At 39.3% G+C, this 22,165-nt stretch overlaps 1 protein-coding gene across 1 annotated transcript in view; it reads right to left on the bottom strand.

Annotated features, from left to right (window-relative positions):
* Positions 1-19,235, bottom strand: part of SEC62 (SEC62 homolog, preprotein translocation factor) — a 172,745-nt gene extending 153,510 nt beyond the window's left edge. The window contains exon 1 of the mRNA XM_053710122.1: positions 19,125-19,235. Coding sequence (XP_053566097.1) covers positions 19,125-19,160 — 36 coding nt within the window. The 5' untranslated portion in view covers positions 19,161-19,235. The remainder of the gene's footprint in view (positions 1-19,124) is intronic.
* Positions 19,236-22,165: the final 2,930 nt, after the last annotated feature.

Below are 22,165 nucleotides of genomic sequence, written 5' to 3'. Positions count from 1 at the left end.
ATATATATATATGCTGATTTTTTTTAAATTTTGGGATGGTGGTGTGCCACAGGATTTTTAATGTAAAAAAGTGTGCCAATAAAAAGGTTAAAAATCACTGCCCTAAAATACCCTTTGATTCCCCCCTATTTGCCGCCGCCGATGACTGCCAGCCACACTTAAAATTCAGCCTGGTGTGGCTTGTTCCTTTTTAGGCCATGCGGCTGGGAGCTATAAGTGCCGGTGGAATACCGCACGGCCAATGAGGGAGCAAACCGGCTACTGGAAGGATGTTATCTCCAACGCAGGGGGACTCATAGTCTGAGCTTTATTTGGTTGCTCAGAAAATGATGAGACAGAGCGTAGCACACTGCATAAGCTGGGAGATGAGCAGAGTGGGTGCAGAATCTGGACCAGGTAGGAGCTTATTTAAATGCAGCATTGAGGTACAGTACACTCTAACTTGAGATATACGTTAGGAGCGTAGTGGATCTGACCCAGCAATTATCTGCAGCTATGAAGTACTGCACTTTTCCCCCTCTGTCTCCCATCCCTTCTCTCGGTTCACTTCCTTTGCATCCACACAAATCACTCTGTTAACTACTAGAGTGGCAAGCATTGTTATGCCTATGTTGAAATGTGGCGCTTCGCGCACCGACATCATGCTAAAGTTTAAAGGGTGGCATTTTGTAAATTGGTTCAGTTGATTGTAAACCCCCCCACACAGTATTCCTATACTTTTTAACTGCTCCGCTAATGACGTGTTACAGCAGATCTGAAGTGGTTGCAAAAGGAGGGGGATGGAGGCAGGCAAAAAAAAAAAAAAGTTCTTTCTGAATCATGAAAGTTTATTTTGGCCTAGACTGTCCCTTTAAAAATCTTTAGCTCTAGAAATGCTTACGTTACAACTTTAAAACTTGCTGTGCTCAGTGCTTTTATGACCTAGATTTGCCATTGCTCAACAGAAGTGCCTTGGTCACATGATGTAGCAGCCATCTTGTATTTTGCAAAAATCTTTAAACATCTCTTAAACTGCTTAGTGCAATAAAGCGCAATTTTGCACATATGCTCCTTGCAAGGTCCTCTACCAAGTTTGTTCAAACTTCGATTATTCCATAATCAACATGGCTGCCGTGAGACATTAACCTTTTTATCGACATTTAATTGCGTAAATTTGCACTTTATGCATTCGTTTTACAATATTTAACAATATTACAGTGTAATAGACACGATTACAGTCACAACCCTCAAAGACAATATTTGCAGTCAAAATTCGCACTGCACAGTCACCTTCGTGAAATAAAAAATTTGCAATTTATGAAACTTCTGAAAGTTGTAGAGGTCTATAGTGAGAATTAGTATGTGCAATTTGAAAGCCATACATTTCATAGCTTGGCGGCCATTTTGTTTCGTATGTGCTGTTTTTAAAAACTACAAAAATCTTCTTCTCCGAAACCACTTATGGGACAGACTTAAAATTTTGTTTATAGAGTTATCTTATGACTAACATTCAGATTTGTTCAAGAGAAGTTGATAGGTCATGTGGTTTGGCAGCCATTTTGAATTGTTCAAAAATGCTTAACGATATTTTTAAATTAATAATAAAACAAAAACCACAACAAAAACGCTTTATTTTTGCCATGTTTATTGACATATATGGTGAGAACTATTGTGCATAACATGGAGGCTGTATATCATATGATCTGGCAGCCATTTTGTTTTATGCGAAAATTTTGAAAATCTATTTTCTCTGCAACCGCTTATGTTAGAACTGTGAAACTTGCTGTATAACCTTATATTGAGACCTAGAGTCACAGCTGTTCATGTTGAAGGAATTGGTCACAAGCTGTGGCAACCATATTGGTTTACGTGACAATTTCAAAAATGTGTTTTCTTTGCAACCGCTTATGTTAAAGCTGTGAAATTTGCTGTATAACCATATATTGTGACCTAGAGTTACATGTCTTTGTGTTGAAATAATTAGTCATATGCTGTGGGAGCCATGTTTAAAAACGCAAGCATTTGAAAATGTTTTTTTTTTTAACTGCTTATGTTAGAAATGTAAAAACTTGCATTATATTGTGACTTAGCTGATTGTATGCTATTGCAAAGGTGATGCGCTTTGCCACCTCTATTTCTTTTTTTTTTTTTTTACAAAGTGATTATAAAAATCTTCCTATTTGTGAATGCAGGACAGACCTAACTGAAAAGTTAACTGACTTTTAACCCTTGTAAGTTTGAAATGTATGTATATTTGGCATAACAGGCTTTTTGTTAAAAAAAAGCATGTCTTGCTTTTGTATTTTATATATATATATATATATATATATATATATATATAGAGATATATATATATATATATATATATATATATATATATATATATATATATATATATATATAAAATTTTTATTTTTTCATGGCTATTTATAGTAATAAATAAAATCCTATGAGATTAAGAGCAGGACATTTGTATTCATTTCCTTTTATTCTAAATTATAACCTCACAATCTCCTCTACAATCCCACATACTAGTGTTTCTTAAAGGGACAGTCAAGTCCAAAAAAAAACCTTCATGATTCAAATAGGGCATGTAATTTTAAACAACTTTCCAATTTACTTTTATCACCAATTTTGCTTTGTTCTCTTGGTATTCTTAGTTGAAAGCTAAACCTAGGAGGTTCAAGTGCTAATTTCTTAGACCTTGAAGGCCGCCTCTAATCCAAATGCAATTTGATAGTTTTTCACCACTAGAGGGCATTAGTTCACGTGTTTCAAATAGATAACATTGAGCTCATGCACGTGAATTTACCATGTAGACAGCTCTGATTGGCTAAAATGCAAGTCTGTCAAAAGAACTGAAATAAGGGGGCAGTCTGCTGAGGGGCAGTCTGCTGAGGCTTAGATACAAGGTAATTAGAGGTAAAACGTGTATAATTTTAACTGCGTTGGTTATGAAAAACTGGGGAATTGGTAATTAAAGGATCATCTATCTTTTAAAACAACAAAAATTCTGGTGTCGACTGTCCCTTTAAAGGGACAGTAAACCCAAAAATTACTGTTACTTATTTAGATTAGTTAATTAACAATCTTTACATCAAACTCTAGCCCAATTTTCATCTAAATAAACTTTGGCAGAAAATACATTTACTCAATCTCATCTGGCCGTTTTGAAATGGCCACCTGACTCCTCCTCCTCTGACGTCTCCCAAAAGCTTGAACTGCAGCACTAGTACAGGATCCTCTCGTCCCTGCACGCTCCTTTCATTCAGTTCATTGAGACACTCATATGGCACCCCCCTCACACTATCACCCCTCACTTATTCTGTCTGCACTAACACACCCACACGCTTAGCAGAAATGAGATACACTAGAGATATCAATCTCAAAGATGTCACAGTAGTATTCCCACAAAAAAAATGTAACTGTAGATACATTTAATGAAATATCTATTTAAAAAGCATCCCATTTTTATACAAATGTAAATCAATATACGCTCCCACTAAACTAAACAAGGAAGTGTATGCCCAACCGTCCATCTATTTACATAACAAACCCGATCTAAGCCATCCCACATACACCGGTGCTTTTCAGTAGTGAACGATCTCCAACCACCACTGCTGTTAAACAGAGCCCCACAAGCCAGAACTTCGGATTCTCACAGCTAGTGCTCCCCTGACCACATGCTCACCGTCCTCCGGTCCTCCTCGGCCAGCAGCCCCGCACACAGAGCGAAGATCACAGAGCACTAGCTGTGAGAAGTGCTAGTGCTCTGTGATCTTCAAAATTAAGTAAATTGTGGATGTGGAACAGTGAGTCTAATCAAGGCTGCTCTGAGATTGTCAATTTCTAAGCTAAGTTGCTGTTGTATCAAAGTCTCACATATTCTTATTAAAGGGATATGTAACCTAAAAATTAGGGTTGCACCGATACCATTTTTTTATGACCAAGTACAAGTACCGATACTTGTTTTCAAATACTCGCCGATACCAATTACCGATACTTTTTTTTTTTATGTCATGTGACAGTTTACCAAGCACAATACAGACTAATTATTTAAGATTCCTTCTTTATAATTATAAAGGACTGAATTCAAAAGACATTATGAAGTAATAAAAAACAGTTTAATTTGTCAAAGTTCACAGAACATGTTTATAAATAAAAAATATTACAATAAAAACACAATTTATGCTTACCTGATAAATTTATTTCTCTTGTGGTGTATCCAGTCCACATATCATCCATTACTTGTGGGATATTCTCATTCCCAACAGGAATTTGCAAGAGGACACCCACAGCAGAGCTGTAATATAGCTCCTCCCCTAACAGCCATAGCCAGTCATTCGACCGAAAACAAGCCGAGAAAGGAGGAACCATAGGGTGCAGTGGTGATTGTAGTTTAAATTTAAAAATTACCTGCCTTAAAATGACAGGGCGGGCCGTGGACTGGATACACCACAAGAGAAATAAATTTATCAGGTAAGCATAAATTGTGTTTTCTCTTGTAAGGTGTATCCAGTCCACGGATCATCCATTACTTGTGGGATACCAATAGCAAAGCTAAAGTACACGGATGAAGGGAGGGACAAGGCAGGAACCACTGCCCGTAAAACCTCTCTCCCAAATATAGCCTCCGAAGAAGCAAAAAGTATCAAATTTGTAAAATTTTGAAAAAATATGAAGCGAAGACCAAGTCGTCGCCTTGCAAATCTGATCAAAAGAAGCCTCATTTTTAAAGGCCCAAGAGGAAGCCACAGCTCTAGTGGAATGAGCTGTAATCCTTTCAGGAGGTTGCTGTCCAGCAGTCTCATAGGCTAAGCAGATTAAGCTTCTTAGTCAAAAAGAAAAAGAGGTTGCCGAAGCCTTTTGACCTCTCCTCTGTCCAGAGTAGACAACACACAAAGCAGATGTTTGACGAAAATCTTTAGTAGCTTGTAAGTAAAACTTTAAAGCACGGACCACGTCCAAATTGTGTAACACAAGGATGAAACAACAAACTCTTGATTAATATTTTTGTTAGATACCACCTTGAATACGCAGGACTACCTTATCCGTATGAAAAATCAGATAAGGAGAATCACATTGTAAGGCAGATAGCTCAGAGACTCTACGAGCCAAGGAAATAGCTACCAAAAAAAGAACTTTCCAAGATAAAAGCTTGATATCTATGGAATGAAGAGGTTCAAACGGAACTCCTTGAAGAACCAAGTTTAAGCTCCATGGTGGAGCAACAGGTTTAAACACAGGCTTGATTCTAACTAAAGCCTGACAAAATGCCTGAACGTCTGGAACATCTGCCAGACGCTTAACTAGCTGACAATCCTTTTTCCAAACCTTCTTGGAGAAAAGATAATATCCTAGCAATCCTGACCTTACTCCATGAGTAACCCTTGGATTCACACCAATAAAGATATCTACGCCATTACCTTATGGTAAATTTTCCTGGTGACAGGCTTTCGTGCCTGTCTTAAGGTATCAATAACTGACTCGGAGAAGCCACGCTTTGATAAAATCAAGCGTTCAATCTCCAGGCAGTCAGCCTCAGAGAAATTAAAGTTGGATGGTTGAAAGGACCCTGAAGTAGAAGGTCCTGTTTCAGAGGCAGAGACCATGGTGGAAAGGATGACATGTCCACTAGATCTGCATACCAGGTCCTGCGTGGCCACGCAGGTGCTATCAGAATCACCGATGCTCTCTCCTTGGCAATCAGTCGAGGGAGCAGAGGAAACGGAGGAAACACATAAGCCAGGTTGAAAGACCAGGGCGCTGCTAGAGCATCTATCAGTGTCGCCTTGGGATCCCTGGATCCGTAACACGGAAGCTTGGCGTTCTGGCGTGACGCCATGAGATCCAGTTCTGGTTTGCCCCAACGATGAATCAGTTGTGCAAATGCCTCCGGATGGAGTTCCCACTCTCCCGGATGAAAAGTCTGACGACTTAGAAAATCCGCCTCCCAGTGCTCTATTTTTTTTTTTTTTTTTTATATTTTTGAAACTTCTAACATCTCTAGGGAACTTCTCGTTCCCCCTTGATGGTTGATGTAAGCTACAGTCGTGATGTTGTCCGACTGAAATCTGATGTACCTCAGAGTTGCTAACTGAGGCCAAGCCTGAAGAGCCTTGAATATCGCTCTTAGTTCCAGAATATTTAATGGAAGGAGAGACTCCTCCTGAGTCCATGATCCCTGAGCCTTCAGGGAGTTCCAGACTGCACCCCAACCTAGAAGGCTGGCATCTGTCGTAACAATTGTCCAATCTGGCCTGCGAAAGGTCATACCTTTGGACAGATGGACCCGAGATAGCCACCAGAGAAGAGAATCCCTGGTCTCTTGGTCCAGATTCAGTTGAGGGGACAAATCTGTGTAATCCCCGTTCCACTGACTGAGCATGCATAGTTGCAGCGGTCTGAGATGTAAGCGTGCAAACGGCACTATGTCCATTGCCGCTACCATTAAGCCGATTACTTCCATACACTGAACCACCGAAGGGCGCGGAATGGAATGAAGAACCCGGCAGGAATTTAGAAGCTTTGTTAACCTGGACTCCGTCAGGTGAATTTTCATTTCTACAGAATCTATCAGAGTCCCTAGAAAGGAAACTCTTGTGAGTGGGGATAGAGAACTCTTTTCCTCGTTCACTTTCCACCCATGCGACCACAGAAATGCCAGTACTACGTCCGTATGAGACCTGGCAATTTGGAAGTTTGACGCCTGTATCAGGATGTCGTCTAAATAAGGGGCTACTGCTATGCCCCGCGGCCTTAGGACCGCCATAAGTGACCCTAGAACCTTTGTAAAGATTCTTGGGGCTGTAGCTAATCCCAAGGGAAGAGCTACAACTGGTAATGCCTGTCTTAAAAGGCAAACCTGAGAAACCGATGATGATCTTTGTGTATCGGAATGTGAAGATAAGCATCCTTTAGATCCACTGTAGTCATATATTGACCCTCCTGGATCAGTGGTAGGATGGTACGAATAGTTTCCATCTTGAACGACGGAACTTTGAGGAATTTGTTTAAGATCTTTAGATCCAAAATTGGTCTGAAGGTTCCCTCTTTTATGGGAACCACAAACAGATTTGAGTAAAAACCCTGTCCCTGTTCCTCCTTTGGAACTGGATGGAACACTCCCATAACTAGGAGGACTCGTACACAGTGTAAGAATGCCTCTCTTTATCTGGTGTGCAGATAATTGTGAAAGGTGAAATCTCCCTTTTGGGGGGGAAGCTTTGAAGTCCAGAAGATATCCCTGGGATATAATTTCCAACGCCCAGGGATCCTGAACATCTCTTGCCCACGCCTGGGCAAAGAGTGAAAGTCTGCCCCCTACTAGATCCGTTCCCAGATAGGGGGCCGTTCCTTCATGCTGTCTTAGAGGCAGCAGCAGGCTTTTTTTACCTGCTTACCTTTTTTCCATGTCAGGTTTGGTCTCCAGACCGTCTTGGATTGAGCAAAAGTTCCCTCTTTATTATTAGAGGAAGTTGATGCCGCACCTGCCTTGAAGTTTTGAAAGGCATGAAAATTAGACTGTTTGGCCCTAGATTTGGACCTGTCCTGAGGAAGGGCATGACCTTTTCCTCCAGTGATATCAGCAATAATCTCCTTCAACCAGGCCCAAATAGGGTCTGCCCCTTGAAGGGAATGTTAAGTAGCTTAGATTTTGAAGTCACGTCAGCTGACCATGATCTAAGCCATAGCGCTCTGCGCGCCTGTATAGCAAAACCAGAATTCTTAGCCGTTAGTTTAGTCAAATGAACAATGGCATCAGAATAAAAGAATTGGCTAGCTTAAGTGCTCTAAGTTTGCCAAGTATGTCATCCAATGGAGTCGCTACCTGTAAAGCCTCTTCCAGAGACTCAAACCAGTACGCCACAGCAGCAGTGACAGGGGCAATGCATGCAAGGGGCTGTAGGATAAAACCTTGTTGAATAAATATTTTCTTAAGGTAACCTCTAATTTTTTATCCATTGGATCTAAAAAAAAAAAAAGCACAACTGTCCTCGACAGGGATAGTAGTACGCTTTACTAGAGTAGAAACTGCTCCCTCCACCTTAGGGACTGTCTGCCATAAGTCCCATGTGGTGGCGTCTATTGGAAACATTTTTCTAAAAATAGGAGGGGAAGAGAACGGCACACCTGGTCTATCCCATTCCTTATTAATAATTTCTGTAAACCTTTTAGGTATTTGGAAAAACATCAGTACACACCGGCACTGCAAAGTATTTATCCAGTCTACACAATTTCTCTGGCACTGCAATGGTATCACAGTCATTCAGAGCAGCTAAAACCACCCTAAGCAACAGGCGGAGGTGTTCAAGCTTAAATTTAAATGTAGAAATATTAGAATCAGGTATCTTTCCTGAGTCATTAACATCACCCACTGACTGAAGCTCTCTTTCCTCAGCTTCTGCATATTGTGAGGCAGTATCAGACATGGTTCTTAAAGCGTCAGTATGCTCTGCATTTTGTCTCACCCCAGAGCTATCTCGCTTACCTCTAAGTTCAGGTAGTCTGGCTAATACCGCTGACAGAGTATTATCCATGACTGCCGCCATGTCTTGTAAAGTAAACGCTATGGGCGCCCTAGATGTACTTGGCGCCATTTGAGCGTGAGTCCCTTAAGCGGGAGTCAAAGGGTCTGACACGTGGGGAAAGTTAGTCGGCATAACTTCCCCCTCGTCAGATTCCTCTGGTGATAAATTTTTTTTTTTTATTATTTTTTTTTTTTTATTGAGGGTAATAAAATATACAACATACAGGTTACTCAATGAAACATATACACATATAACGACTAACATGAATATCTCACAGTATAGTAAGCAAACTGGGGAGCAACCTCTCCGCCCCCCTCTATTTTTGTCCCTCCATAATTGCTCAGGCCACTTTTGGACCCTCGAATACACATCACACTAATTGAGGGGTTTAGCAGGATATAGACCACTTTTGGGCCTATAGATATCTAACACATAGAATACACAGAAGCAATTATACAAGTCGGGCATAACTGGTAATTAGGTAACATTAGGTAGGTATCTAAGGTCACTACACAGAATCACATTAAGCCCTTATAGATATTCAGTTTATGGGGGGACTTGGTTATACAGATCATATAACAAAAAATTAAATGACCCCACAGAAGATTTGCTAAGGATCAGCTGTAATATGTCTAATAAGAACTCACACATGCTTTAGTTCAAATACACTTTGACAGGGAGTTATATACAAAAGACCAGGACCTCTTCCACCGCTAAAGTGGGATTCAGACAATGCTATCCAGAGGCAAAGCCATAGTTAGGTCTATCATTAAATGCTGCGATTCCCCACACAGAGACAATTCTAGGGCTAAATTTTATGCTCATGTAGGTTATCCAGAACTGTCTAGTAATTATTACACACAATTGTGGTGCATTAAGCATTGCACAATTACCTATTTAAGACAACAAAAATGATTATAATACTATCATGTGAAAAACATTATACATTCACAAAGTACAGTAGCTAATTTGTTATGATCTGAAAATCCTCACAGGAAGGTCATCCAGGACTGTCTAGTGATCATTACACACAGCCGTGGTGCACTAAACACTACACATTTAGGTATTTGAGGTAATATAAACGATTGTATTACTATCATGTGATAAACATCATACATTCACAAAGTACAGTAACTGATTTGATATGCTCTGAAAATCCACTCAGGAAACCATTTGAGTGTCCCATAAGTCCAATGTCCTTAAAATCTTTGCTAGGTGGATAATCAGGCCTAAAGGCCGTCGCTTAGCCGTATCTTTAACCATTTTAGGGCAGGTGCAAAGTCTTTACACAGGTACTAATTTAGGGCATATGTTTCAACAAAGAAAGGGGGGGGGATGGGGGAACGGAGCGAGAAGTCAGAAGTTCCTAGAAGTAACACATTAGAGACTCCAAGGGTGCTGGGTTTGTTATCTATCTATTGACACTATATCATTGATTAGATTAACTTACAAACAGTGTATACATGGATCATCATACAGTTATAAGTTGCCAAATCCAAGCATGGAAAAGCTCTAACACTCAAAATGATACTACTCAGCACTAATCCACACCTTAGTCAGTAAAAAATGCATTAATACTTCACCACACAAGCGAATGAGACAGACCATACATGCAAACCCACATATTTCCATATAAAGAATTTGTTATAAATGCAGTATATTACAGCAAACAGCTATAGGCTTATCATGCGTCTCTAGATAAAACAGAACACAGAGTAAGGAAAAAAAGAAAAACAAATACTGTTACATCACAAACATTTACATTTGTGTAGATACACACAGGAGCAAGAAAAAGGTAAAACATTAGATTTGTGTGCTGTGCGGAGTGAAGCAGTGGGAGTTCCCAAGATGTTTGGCAGTCTTGATGGGTGTAGTACACCCAAAATCGCCTCTCCCCAAGCGCTCCCCCTAACCAATACCTGCTTTGATTGACTGAATCAGACTAAACATGGCTCGTAAACCGGAACAGAGATCCAAAGGGGAGTAATGACACATAGCCTGATACTGCCATAGTGACTGGCGGTGTTCCCAGCAAGGAGGCTGTGGTAAGCCTGTAAAGCTGTTGACAATGAAGAGCGTGTTGGGGATGACATGAACACTGCTGCGCCCTGATTTGCCGGGCTCTATGCGCGGGTGGTCAATCTGTATTCTCTTCCATGTAGACAGTCTGCTTGAAGCAGCAGAGGAAAAGTGAGGCTCCATCTCAAGGCTTGCATCTGCTGTTGTCAATGGCGAGGAGCGCGCCTGGAGAGCTGCAGGCACCTTGTTGCTTTGCGGCTCCCGTATTGCTATGCGCTTCTCTGCAGCATTGTCGCCACGTGTACGAGCCGCTTGTATTGTGCCTATAAGGGCATCAAGCCTCTCGCACATCTTCTTCCCATATTCCTCCAGTAAATCCTTGAGATCCATATAAAGCACTTGGCTCCTCATGTTGGGCAGCAGTGCATCCCGACATCCAGTAGACATTATAATACGGCCTGGAAGATTATTAGGTGCTGCTAACTGTTGCCGTGTTTTTCCCCGCTAAGTGTCTGCTGTGCTGTTCTTGTAAGCTTGTGTGTTAGCCTTGTGCAATTTACAGCTTGATTGCTATTACTGTCCTAGAGAGACAGATATCACAAATATAAAAATTGCTGGGTCTCTGCAGGAGTATAATAGTCTTTTTTGAACTTAAAGATGGCGATTTTCCCGCCTCTCCAATCCTGCAGGCTCAATCTCCTCAGTATATCCCAATAATTTCTACTTTAAATATAAAGCCAGGGAGCAGAGAAAAAAAAGCTTATTTTATGTAGGCTAAAGTCCGGAGTGTGCTCTTCCCACTTATGCTGTTATGAATTGTGTAGCTCCTACCTCCGGATCCGATGTAGGCCGCAGCCGCGGTCTTTCCTGATTAGGCTCTGGAAGTGCTTGCACCAAATGTTTTTGTCTCGGCTCTGGGACACAAATCAGGTTCAATATCGTTTGAGCCTGTGTCCTGCTTAAGTTTGCTGCTGTTTGCTGTTATCTGTCGGCAATAATATGAGGCTTGAGAGGGTTTTAATCAATTTTTGTGCTGGAGCTCTATCTGAACACAGCTTCTCTCTATGACGGCTAGCTCCGCCCCCCCTGGTGATACATTTTTTAAAGACAGAAAATGATCTTTATTGTATAAAATGAAATCAGTACATTTGGTACACATTTTAAGTGGGGTTCCACCATGGCTTTTAAACATAATAAACAAGGAGTTTCTTCTATGTCAGACATGTTTATACAGAATAGCAATGAGACTAGCAAGCTTGGAAAACACTTTAAATCAAGTTAACAAGCAAATATAAAAAACGGTACTGTGCCTTTAAGAGAAACAAATTTTGTCAGAATTTGAAAAACAGTGAAAAAATGCAGTAAATCAAACAAATTTTTTACAGTGTGTATAATAGGCTAACAGAGCATTGCACCCACTTGCAAATGGATGATTAACCCCTTAGTTCAAAAAACGGATAAAAAAAAAACGAAATAGACTTTTTTTAACAGTCACAACCAACTGCCACAGCAAGCTGTGGCCCTACCTTCCCAAATAAACGACTTTGGAAAGCCTTTGGGCCTTAGAGATGTCCTATAGCATTCAGAGGGCCTTTGAGGGAAGCTGGATATCACAGTTTGTAATTTTAACTGCACCAACTGTAACTTTTATACTACAACAGTGGAAATTGTTTCTAGTCAAAATTTAAGCCAGCCATGTGGAAAAAACTAGGCCCCAATAAAGTTCTATCACCAAAGCATATATAAAAACGATTAAACATGCCAGCAAACGTTTTATATTGTAAATATCATAAGGGTATTACCCCTGGGAGTAAGCATGATACCAGTCGTTATTAAATCACTGTCTTCAGGCTTAACTTACATTAATCCGGTATCAGCAGCATTTTCTAGTGTTTTCCATCTCTAGAAAAAATTATAACTGCACATACCTGATAGCAGAATAAACTGCACGCCATTCTCTCGCTGAAGTTACCTCATCTGTGTAATCCCCTCAGACATATGTGAGAATAGCAATGGATCTTAGTTACAACCTGCTAAGATCATAGAAACCTCAGGCAGATTCTTCTTCTATTTACTGCCTGAGATAAAATAGCACATATAAATAAATAAATAAATAAATAAACTAGCTATATTTAACCACTCTCTCCTACAACGTCCTTGCTTGTTGTGAGTTGCAAGAGAATGACTGGCTATGACAGTTAGGGGAGGAGCTATATTACAGCTCTGCTGTGGGTGTCCTCTTGCAACTTCCTGTTGGGAATGAGAATATCCCACAAGTAATGGATGATCCGTGGACTGGATACACCTTACAAGAGAAATATTAAATTTAAAGGGGTGATGCAATTGGGTTGTAGGGCTGTTATATAACATCAGTCTGACATTTGTATTTAATACAAAGTAATATAATTTAATTCTGAAAAAATATTGGGGAGTGTCCCAGTAAACCCCTATGAGAAAAATGTGACGTGCATTCTACCGACTCAAAGGAAATAGGGCACGTCTTCATATTTTTCCAGGGCTGCTTTTCATTCCCAGTCCAACCCTGGCTAAAGATGTTCCACGGAGTACAGTATGTTTTGAACATATTTGTGCAAGATGAGAACTAGCAGTAAAAAAGGCAATCTAGCAATTAGAATAATTTTTCAAAAGTTAGTGGCAAGTTAGAAGCATCTCTGCATGTTCAGCTATAAGTCTGTTTTTGCTATCAGTAAGGAGGTTCGACTCCAAGTTGAACCGTCTTTCACTTTCCACACTACTGCATGGGGCAGAAAGATATTTTTGGGCCATTTTAGCCAGAGCTGGAAATTTGTTTATTAAAGGGACAGTCTAGTCAAAATTAAACTTTCATGATTCAGATAGGGCATGTCATTTTAAACAACTTTCCAATTGACTTTTATCATTACATTTGCGTTCTTCCCTTGGTGGTATTTTTTAAAAGCTAAACCTTGCTATGTTCAAAATGATATCTAAACCGTTAAAACCCGCCTCTTAGCTCAGAGCATTTTGAAAGTTTTTCACAGTTAGACAGTACTAGTTCATGTGTGTCATATAGATAACATTGTGCTCACTCCCGTGGAGTTATTTAGGAGTCTGCACTGATAGGATAAACTGCATGTCTGTCAAAAGCACTGAGATAAGGGGCAGTCTGCAGAGGCTTAGATACAAGGTAATCACAGATGTAAAACATTAATATAGCTGTGTTGGTTATGCAAAACTGGGGAATGGGTAATAAAGGGATTATCTATCTTTTTAAACAATAACAATTCTGTTGTAGACTGTCCCTTTAACTGCCCAGTACTTCAGGGGTTTGTCTGAATGATGTACAGTGATCTGTCCTACAATAATACAAATAACAGCAATTTGTATTGGCAGAACAGTAGTAAACAATTTTTAGTTTAGTCTCCACTTCAGATAAAAAGGAAATGGGAACATGCAGTTTGAAAAAACACCACAAGATAGCATATGGGTAGGAAGTGGAAATATCGGTTTAAGTATAGGTGCATTTGCACAAGTACAAGTACTCATGCAAATACTTGGTATCGGTATCGGTGCAACCCTACTAAAAATGTGTCTGTCCTGATTCAGATAGAGCATGCAGTTTTAAGCAACTTCTTAATTTACTCCTATTATCAATTTTTCTTCATTCTCTTGGTATCTTTAATTTAAAAGGGCAGGAATGTAAGCTTAGGAGCCAGCCAATTTTTGGTTCAGAACCCTGGGTAGCGCTTGCCGATTGGTGACAGTGGATCTGTGTACAAGTTGGCAGGCCATCTGTTAGTCCCGCTGAGCCGCCCACCCACACCTCCAGCCGGGAACAGCAGAAGATCGTTACAGACGGTGACACACACAGTGTCACCATCTGTAACGATCAGGCATCTGCTCTCATATAGAGCTGGCTTTATATGCAGCAGATGCCTGGAGCTTCAGGAACTATTTGGGTGAAGGAGGTTAAACAACTTTCCAATGTACTTATTTTACATAATTTGCTTTGTTCTCTTGATGCACTGTCTGAATCTGAAAAACTGGGTTTCATATCCATTTTGATTTGCTTGTAAATGGCTTAAAAATTGTTTGTTTCAGAATACCCATGATTGTTCTTGTCTTTTGGATGAAGCTTTAGAAGAACAGTAAACATAGTTATTAAATTTGAATGTTAAGTTTTACTAATGAGTGACCATTTTTTTTTAAAAACTATTAAAAACAGGGGCATTTTCATTCATTAAACTTTACATTTTACCGGTTTTGTTAAAATACTTACATTTTCTTCTTGCAAGCCGGAGCAGCAATTCCCCCTGCCCACACGCCCGCCTCTTCATAAGTCAGCAATGACAAATCCGGCTTCCTCCTATCACGGCTTCACCCCCACATTGCCTGAGGCCACACCGTATTCTTCTGATGTATGAAGAGACGAGAGGCAGGAGGGGGAAATCGCTGCTCCGGCTTGAGAAAAGGTATTTTAACAAAATGCCTAAAAGTATTTTAACAAAACCGGTAAAATGTAAACTTTCATTAATGAAAGTGCCTCTGTTTTTAATAGTATTTTTTAAAAACCGGGCACTCATTTGTGAAAGTTTACCTTCACTTTAACGTTACATGATTCTGCCCCATGGGCAGAATTATGTTAAATTAACCCAGTGGTATCTGTGAAAAAAATAAAGATTAAATTAAAGGACCATTAAATACAGTAGAATTGCATTATCCACAAATGCAAAAATAAAAAAAAAGACACACTATTTTTTTCCAGAGAAATTAAAAAATTTAATTTACTGCCCCCTTCTGTATCATGTCATAGCTATCAGACAATTATAGACCCATATATGCACTGTGAACTATTGCACATGCTGAGTAGGAGCTCGTACCTCGGAAAGTGTTCATATATAAAGCAAACAAATATATAATGGTAGGTAATTGGCAAGTTATTAAAAATGACATACTCTATCTGAATCATGAAAGCTTAATTTTGACTTTAGAGTCACATTAAAGTTTGAATCCCTTAAAAATGTACTAACCTTACCTTTATCTCTGTCCTCTTCTAATTTGCTGTTTAAGTCAAAACTGCATCAGAGGCTCGCTGTCTAATCATAGCATGTTTAATTGTGCCGATAAATTAAATGTAGCGCACTTCTGCTCTGGGTAAATTTATCGGCTATTACATATAGTTGAACAGAACAATCAGGCGTGCTGTGATTAGAAAATCAGTGACGCTTTTTTTTGGGGGGGGGGAAACAGCGGAGCAGAAGGGGATGGGGATGAACATAAGGTTACTAAAGTTTTTTGGGGGAAGGGGTTAGAACTTAAAATTTTCTTATTTCTTCACAGGTACAATTAGGTAAATGTTATATAATTCTGCACATAGTGTAAAATGAATACCTCCATTTAGGGCTCCATGTACGAAGCAGCGTACGCTGATCTGGTGTCCTTGAGGGGCAGGTAGGCACATGCGAGCCTGCCTCCCACAATGTAAGACGCAATATGCTTTGCCACCTCTGAGGTTGCGGAGAGAGATCACCCCGAGCTCTGGGCGACTGACATGCCCTTCTCTGTTGCAACTGGTTGCGCAACTGATGGGCCAGGCTTTATATGCTCAGTTGAGCGTGTATCGATACATACAGGCAGCAAACAAAATACGCTGCCCATATGCCACTAAGGCAAGCGGACAACTTCTCAAGTTGAGAAGTTTCTCCGTATGCCATTTCATACATGTCGGCCTTACTGTCCCTTTAATCAACTGATATTTACTGTTATTAATGTTATACATCTGAACTATAATAGCTCAATTTTTACTTTCATGTTCTTTTAACTACAGTGTATATTTTAGTTTGTTACATAATACTAGAAGGGAAAAACAAGAACACTGAGAAGGAGTAACTGTACTATAGTATGAAAATAAAAGGTGATAAATAGCTTAAAAGGGACACTTAACACAAATTTTTTTATTTTGTGATTCAGATAGAGCATGCAATTTTAAGGAACTTTCTAATTTACTCCTATTATCAAATTTTCTTAATTCTCTTTATTTGATATGCAAGAATTTAAGTTTAGATGCCGGGCCCATTTTTGGTGAACAACTTGGGTTGTTCTCGATGATTGGTGGATACATTCACCCACCAATAAACAAGCTCTGTCCAGGGTTCTGAACCAAAAAATAGCTTAGATGCCTTCTTATTCAAATAAAGATAGCAAGAGAACAAAGAAAATTGATAATAGGAGTAAATTAGAAAGTTGCTTAGAATTGCATGCTCTATCTAAATCACGAAATAAAAAATTTGGGTTCAGTGTCCCTTTAAAGGGATATGAAACCCCCTTTTTTTTTTTTTACATGGGTCATACGATTTAAACTTTCCAGTTAACTTCTATTATCAAATTTGCTTCATTCTCAAGGTACCTTTTCTTGAAGGAGCAACAAAGCACTACTGGGTGTTGGAACATATGGTTAGCCAATGACAAGAGGCATATATGTGCAGCCACCCCAACAGCAGCTAGCTCCCAATAGTGCATTGCTATGCCTGAACCTACCCAAGTATGCTTTTCAACAAAGGATACCAAGAGAAGAAAGCACATAGATAATACAAGTAAATTGGAAAGTTGTTGACAATTGAATTCTCTATCTCACAATGTTCTTTTAAATAAAGCTGTGCTGATAACCTCAAATAACTCTTAGAGGCCAGACATAAAGGTAGCAGTTCAATGTGACCATGATTTTAGGAGCTAGATATAGAATGTAAGACAATGTGGTAATTTGGAAACTAGAGTTCCGAAAGCTGTGCAAACAAGATGCATTTGTTTATCATAAACATGTTAGTTTTTCATCTGCTTCCCTATTGTAAATGCATACTAATGCATTAAAAACATGTAGGTTTCTATCAATCAGCATTCAAATAGGAGAAGAGGATATTGTATGATAACCTGATCTATGTGACTATCAATACTTCCTTGAGGATGCCTCAAATGTTATGTTAAAAGAACTCCATGCTCAGTATGCCCATGACATCAGCTACTTTTGGAATAGCAATATACTTTTATGGGAAATCTACCCTGGGCATGACTACAACAGCATGGTTACTACTTATCATGCTGCTGTTTTTCCTTCTGTGCCAGCATCTCTCTTCAAAGCAGTTCTCTTATTTTAACCACTTACTAGTGCTGATATGTCAAACTTCATGTCTTCATAACTGGGCACTGCCATCTTGAAGCTTAGGTATTCTTGCATTTTGTGATAGAAGAGGCATTCATAGATCTGTGAGTGTCTTCTTGTCAGTTGTATTGCTTATTTAAGTTTAGAATGCATGATACGGAGTAGGCACTTTATATTTCTTCAAGTGGCTGCATTGTTCTAAATTATTAATGTGGTGTGTGTATATATATATATATATATATATATATATATATAAATAAATAAATAAATACACACACACACACACTGCAGCAACACAACTCTTTTTTTATTGCAAACATGGCAACATTTTGGACAGATGGCTTTTTATATATACATATATATGTTATGTAAGGTTTAACTGTGTATAAAAACTTAAAAAAATCAAAACTTCCTACTCTATTTTGTGCAACGAAACAAACATCATTGTACTGTAAATATTCACCACTTCTGTCACAGGGTGCAAGAATATGTAAGCTCAAAGATGGAGGTGCCCAATATGATGTAAGCTTCACAATGGAACCTGTAAAGGGTTAAAATAAGAGAGCTGCTGGCACAGGAAAACTAGCATGGTGAGTAGTAGTCAGTCTGTTGAAGTTAAGTTCAATAATGTCCCTTTAAGAAAGTGTGTTTTCCTTCAGAAACAATTAAAAAGGTGGGTACAAGAGTATGACTTCCTCCAAAAATATGTGGAGATAACAGCAAACATTTTGAACATATATACCTACTAACCACAATAGAGCTACAAATCAGTTAAAATAATTCTGTAGCTAAAGTTCCTAGCAGGCAAACGGTTCATAAAACTACTCAAAATACTGCATTGCCTTTTATCCAGCTAGTACAGTGATAATGAAGTGATTCCCTATTACCATCTAGATAATTGTAAAAACATTACTTTTGAAAATCATACCACATTACAATCACACACCATAGGATTATAGGCTTGCTTCAAAGACTGCAAAGAAAATTAAAACGTAAATATATCATAATGTAAAACTGTCACTGAATCCCAAAATAAGCTGACTGAGAACCATTAGTCCGAGTCTAAATAAAGGAGCTCTTCCTATATTGATTTCTGGTTCACAGGACCACTATCTGGATGACCACTTAGCACAACACATCTATACAGACATCTAGTCGCACGCATATGCTGGAGTCCATGACACACAAGTTGTGACAAGGGAACAGCGAGCGTCCCCGGGTATCATTATTTGCAGCCCCATCATTTATTGTGTTCACGCACTCATACAAATGCCTGCCAGGCCGCGGATGTCTCCCCAACTCCGCCATTGTGAGGGGCCCACAGACTGCAGGTACCCACAGAGAGAGGGTTAAAGAACTGTCTCACAACACAGCTTCCGCGGTGTACACGTGAGGGATATAGGAAGGAACCGAGCGATAGCACTGTTACTGTAATAATTATTGACATCGCAAATATTTACCTGGATCCTCTTCTTCTGTCTCCTGCGCTCCGCCATGTCTGCCCCGGTCTGTCTAGGGGTGACGTGGAGGGGGCGGAGTTAGAGAGCGTGCTCAGGCACAGGAAAGGTACGGGAGCTCTCAGCTCAGTACACAAGAGATGATGGGGGGGGCAGCAAAAGGAGGTGGGAAGCTCGGTTACTAGGAAAGAGGAGACAGGAATGGAGAGTTGTGTAAACTGTCATAGTGGATTGAAGAATTGGTTTAAGTGGAGAACGGATGGGTGATTTGTTCAAATGCAAGTGAAGGAGTAAACTGGTTGTGCAGGCCCTGAATGGCACTAAAAAGCACCACTGGAAAACGGACGACCTGCAGTTTACTTAGTTGGTAGAATGCCATACATACACATAAATATATATTAGGTATATGTATGTTATATATATATATATATATATATATATATATATATATATATATATATATACACACACACATAAAAGGAAAGGAAATGAGGACTAGCTGAAACCGGTAACCAAGTGGTTTTATTCAAGCATTCAAAGTGCAGCACAAAATAGTGTACAAGGCTTAGTGATTACAGAACTGACGCGTTTCGCGCATGCTCAATGCGCTTCATCAGAGATCTACAGGTGTTCTCTAAAGGTTCACTAATATGCTATGCTTCTTCCAATAGGGGTGAATAGACAAAGAAGTGGGCGTGAAAAAAACAGTTAAATATGGTGACCTGATGTGTCTAGAAAGCAAAGTAATATTGGATAAAAGTGCATAATGACAAACTTACATATATACAAATGCATAAGTATGATAAGCAAAACGTAACTAAATGAACTCTTAAAAAAATGAACAAGAGAATAAAAGAGGTCATGATTCAAAAACATTTGTATAAGAATATAGACATAGAAAAAGGGGAAAAGAGAACACTAAAATGGAGAAAGGGATAAACACTCATATATCATATATGATATGATATAATAAAATGTAATATAATAAAATTAAATATACCGTAATATAATGAACCGGAGGAGGGAACTGGACCATAATATTACAATAACAAGTAATAATAATAGTAATGAAGAGATGTATGAACAAATATAAGCTTAAATGTAAGCAAGATAAGGGGGGCTGGTAGAGGGGACTAATCAATACATAAGTCTAAGTCATGTCTCATGTTGATGCCCCTGGGGTGTTTGGTTTGTAAGGTAAAATCTCTCTCCTTATATGATCTATACCCACGAAGTGAAAGATTTTTGGTGTTAATGCCATGGAAACGAAAATGTTTTGCAACAGGGGTCCTTGGGATGTCCTCATCAATTGACAGCAGATGCTCTCTAATACGATCTTTAAGAGGGCGAGAAGTGAGACCTACATATTGAAGGGAACACTGCTGGCATGTGATGAGGTATATCACAAAGACGCTAGTGCAATCAATCCTATTGTTAATGCGATAACTTATACCTGTTTGAGAGGAAGTGAAATGTTCAGTTTTACTAGTATAAGTGCAGCTTTTGCTGATGTGACCACATCTGAAAAAAACATTTGTTGCTGTAGGCCAATGAGAGGGCTGAACAGGTTTGTTAAAAAAAAGTGTTAAAAGGTGCTAATCAAACACATAGATACCCCAGCAGGGCTGCCTCAAAAACCATGAAGAAATAAATAATGTCATCAATCTTTCTGATACTCCCCTCACTTTTGCACAAATCTCAATACTTAATAAAGGTCTCACCTTTGCACCTAGTACTAACTTTGATGTCTTCACTACCATGATTGATGTTAACAGATTAGTACGTATGTTCACTCTTAAGAAACACTTTTCGGATGAAAATCATGTCACTCCGCTTCCGTTTTCCCCTTCTACCCCCTCACTTATACTGAACACATAGGTTTTAGATCCCTGTGACTTCAATTCACTTATCACATTACAACACACAGATACGCGGTGCACTCCCACTAAGCTTGGGCTTTTACCAAAGGACCGTTCTTACTTTTACCCGGTTCAAGCTAGAAGCCCCTGCATTGAGATGTACCAAGAAGCAGTACAGAGGGATATCTTACTGCTAAATGACACTCTTAGAGATTCACATCCCACCACCAAACAAAACACTTCCCACTCAGAAAGATTGTCTCTTAAACAATTACAGGAAAACCCTAATATAGTGGTCACCCAGGCGGATAAAGGGGGGCCATAGTAATATTAAACACCAGTGACTATATTAAAGGGACACTGAACCCAATTTTTTTCTTTCGTGATTCAGATAGAGCATGCAATTTTAAGCAACTTTCTCATTTACTCCTATTATCAATTTTTATTCGTTCTATTGCTATCTTTATTTGAAAAAGAAGGCATCTAAGCTATTTTTGGTTCAGAACGATGGACAGCTCTTGTTTATTGGTCGGTTAAATTAATCCACCAATCAGCAAGTACAACAGAGGTTGTTCTGCAAAAATAGGCCGGCATCTAAACTTACATTCTTACTTTTCAAATAAAGATACCAAGAGAATGAAGAAAATTCGATAATAGGAGTAAATTAGAAATTTGCTTAACATTGCATGCTCTATCTGAATCACAAAAGAAAAAATTTGGGTTCAGTGTCCCTTTAAGGAAGCTACCTCCCAATTGAGTGACCCAAACATTTATATCAAACTTAGTTTTGATCCCACTCACTCTTACAGGAGGGAACTCTTGACTTTCTTGGACACGGCATAGGAGGAGGGCTTCTTTACTAGGGAAGTTTATTATCACCTACTTATAGATGATCCCTTAATACCCACCTTCAGGGTCGTACCTAAGATTCATAAAAACCTTCACAACCCCCCAGGCAGGCCAATTGTGGCAAGCATGGGGTCTCTTTGTGAGAAACTGGGAGCTTGGTTGGACTCTGTTCTTTAACCCATTGTATCTCTCCCTGGCTACATAAGAGACAGCACTCACCTCCTACAACAATTAGAACCGTTCAAGTGGCTCCCTGATTTCCAATGGCTCACTATAGACGTAACAGCTCTTTATTCTTGCATACCCCATGACAAGGGGCTTGAAGCTATGGGCCAT

The sequence above is a fragment of the Bombina bombina genome, chromosome 4 (genome assembly GCF_027579735.1).
Source record: "Bombina bombina isolate aBomBom1 chromosome 4, aBomBom1.pri, whole genome shotgun sequence".
NCBI lineage: Eukaryota > Metazoa > Chordata > Amphibia > Anura > Bombinatoridae > Bombina > Bombina bombina.
This window is presented reverse-complemented; position numbering and strand designations above follow the sequence as displayed.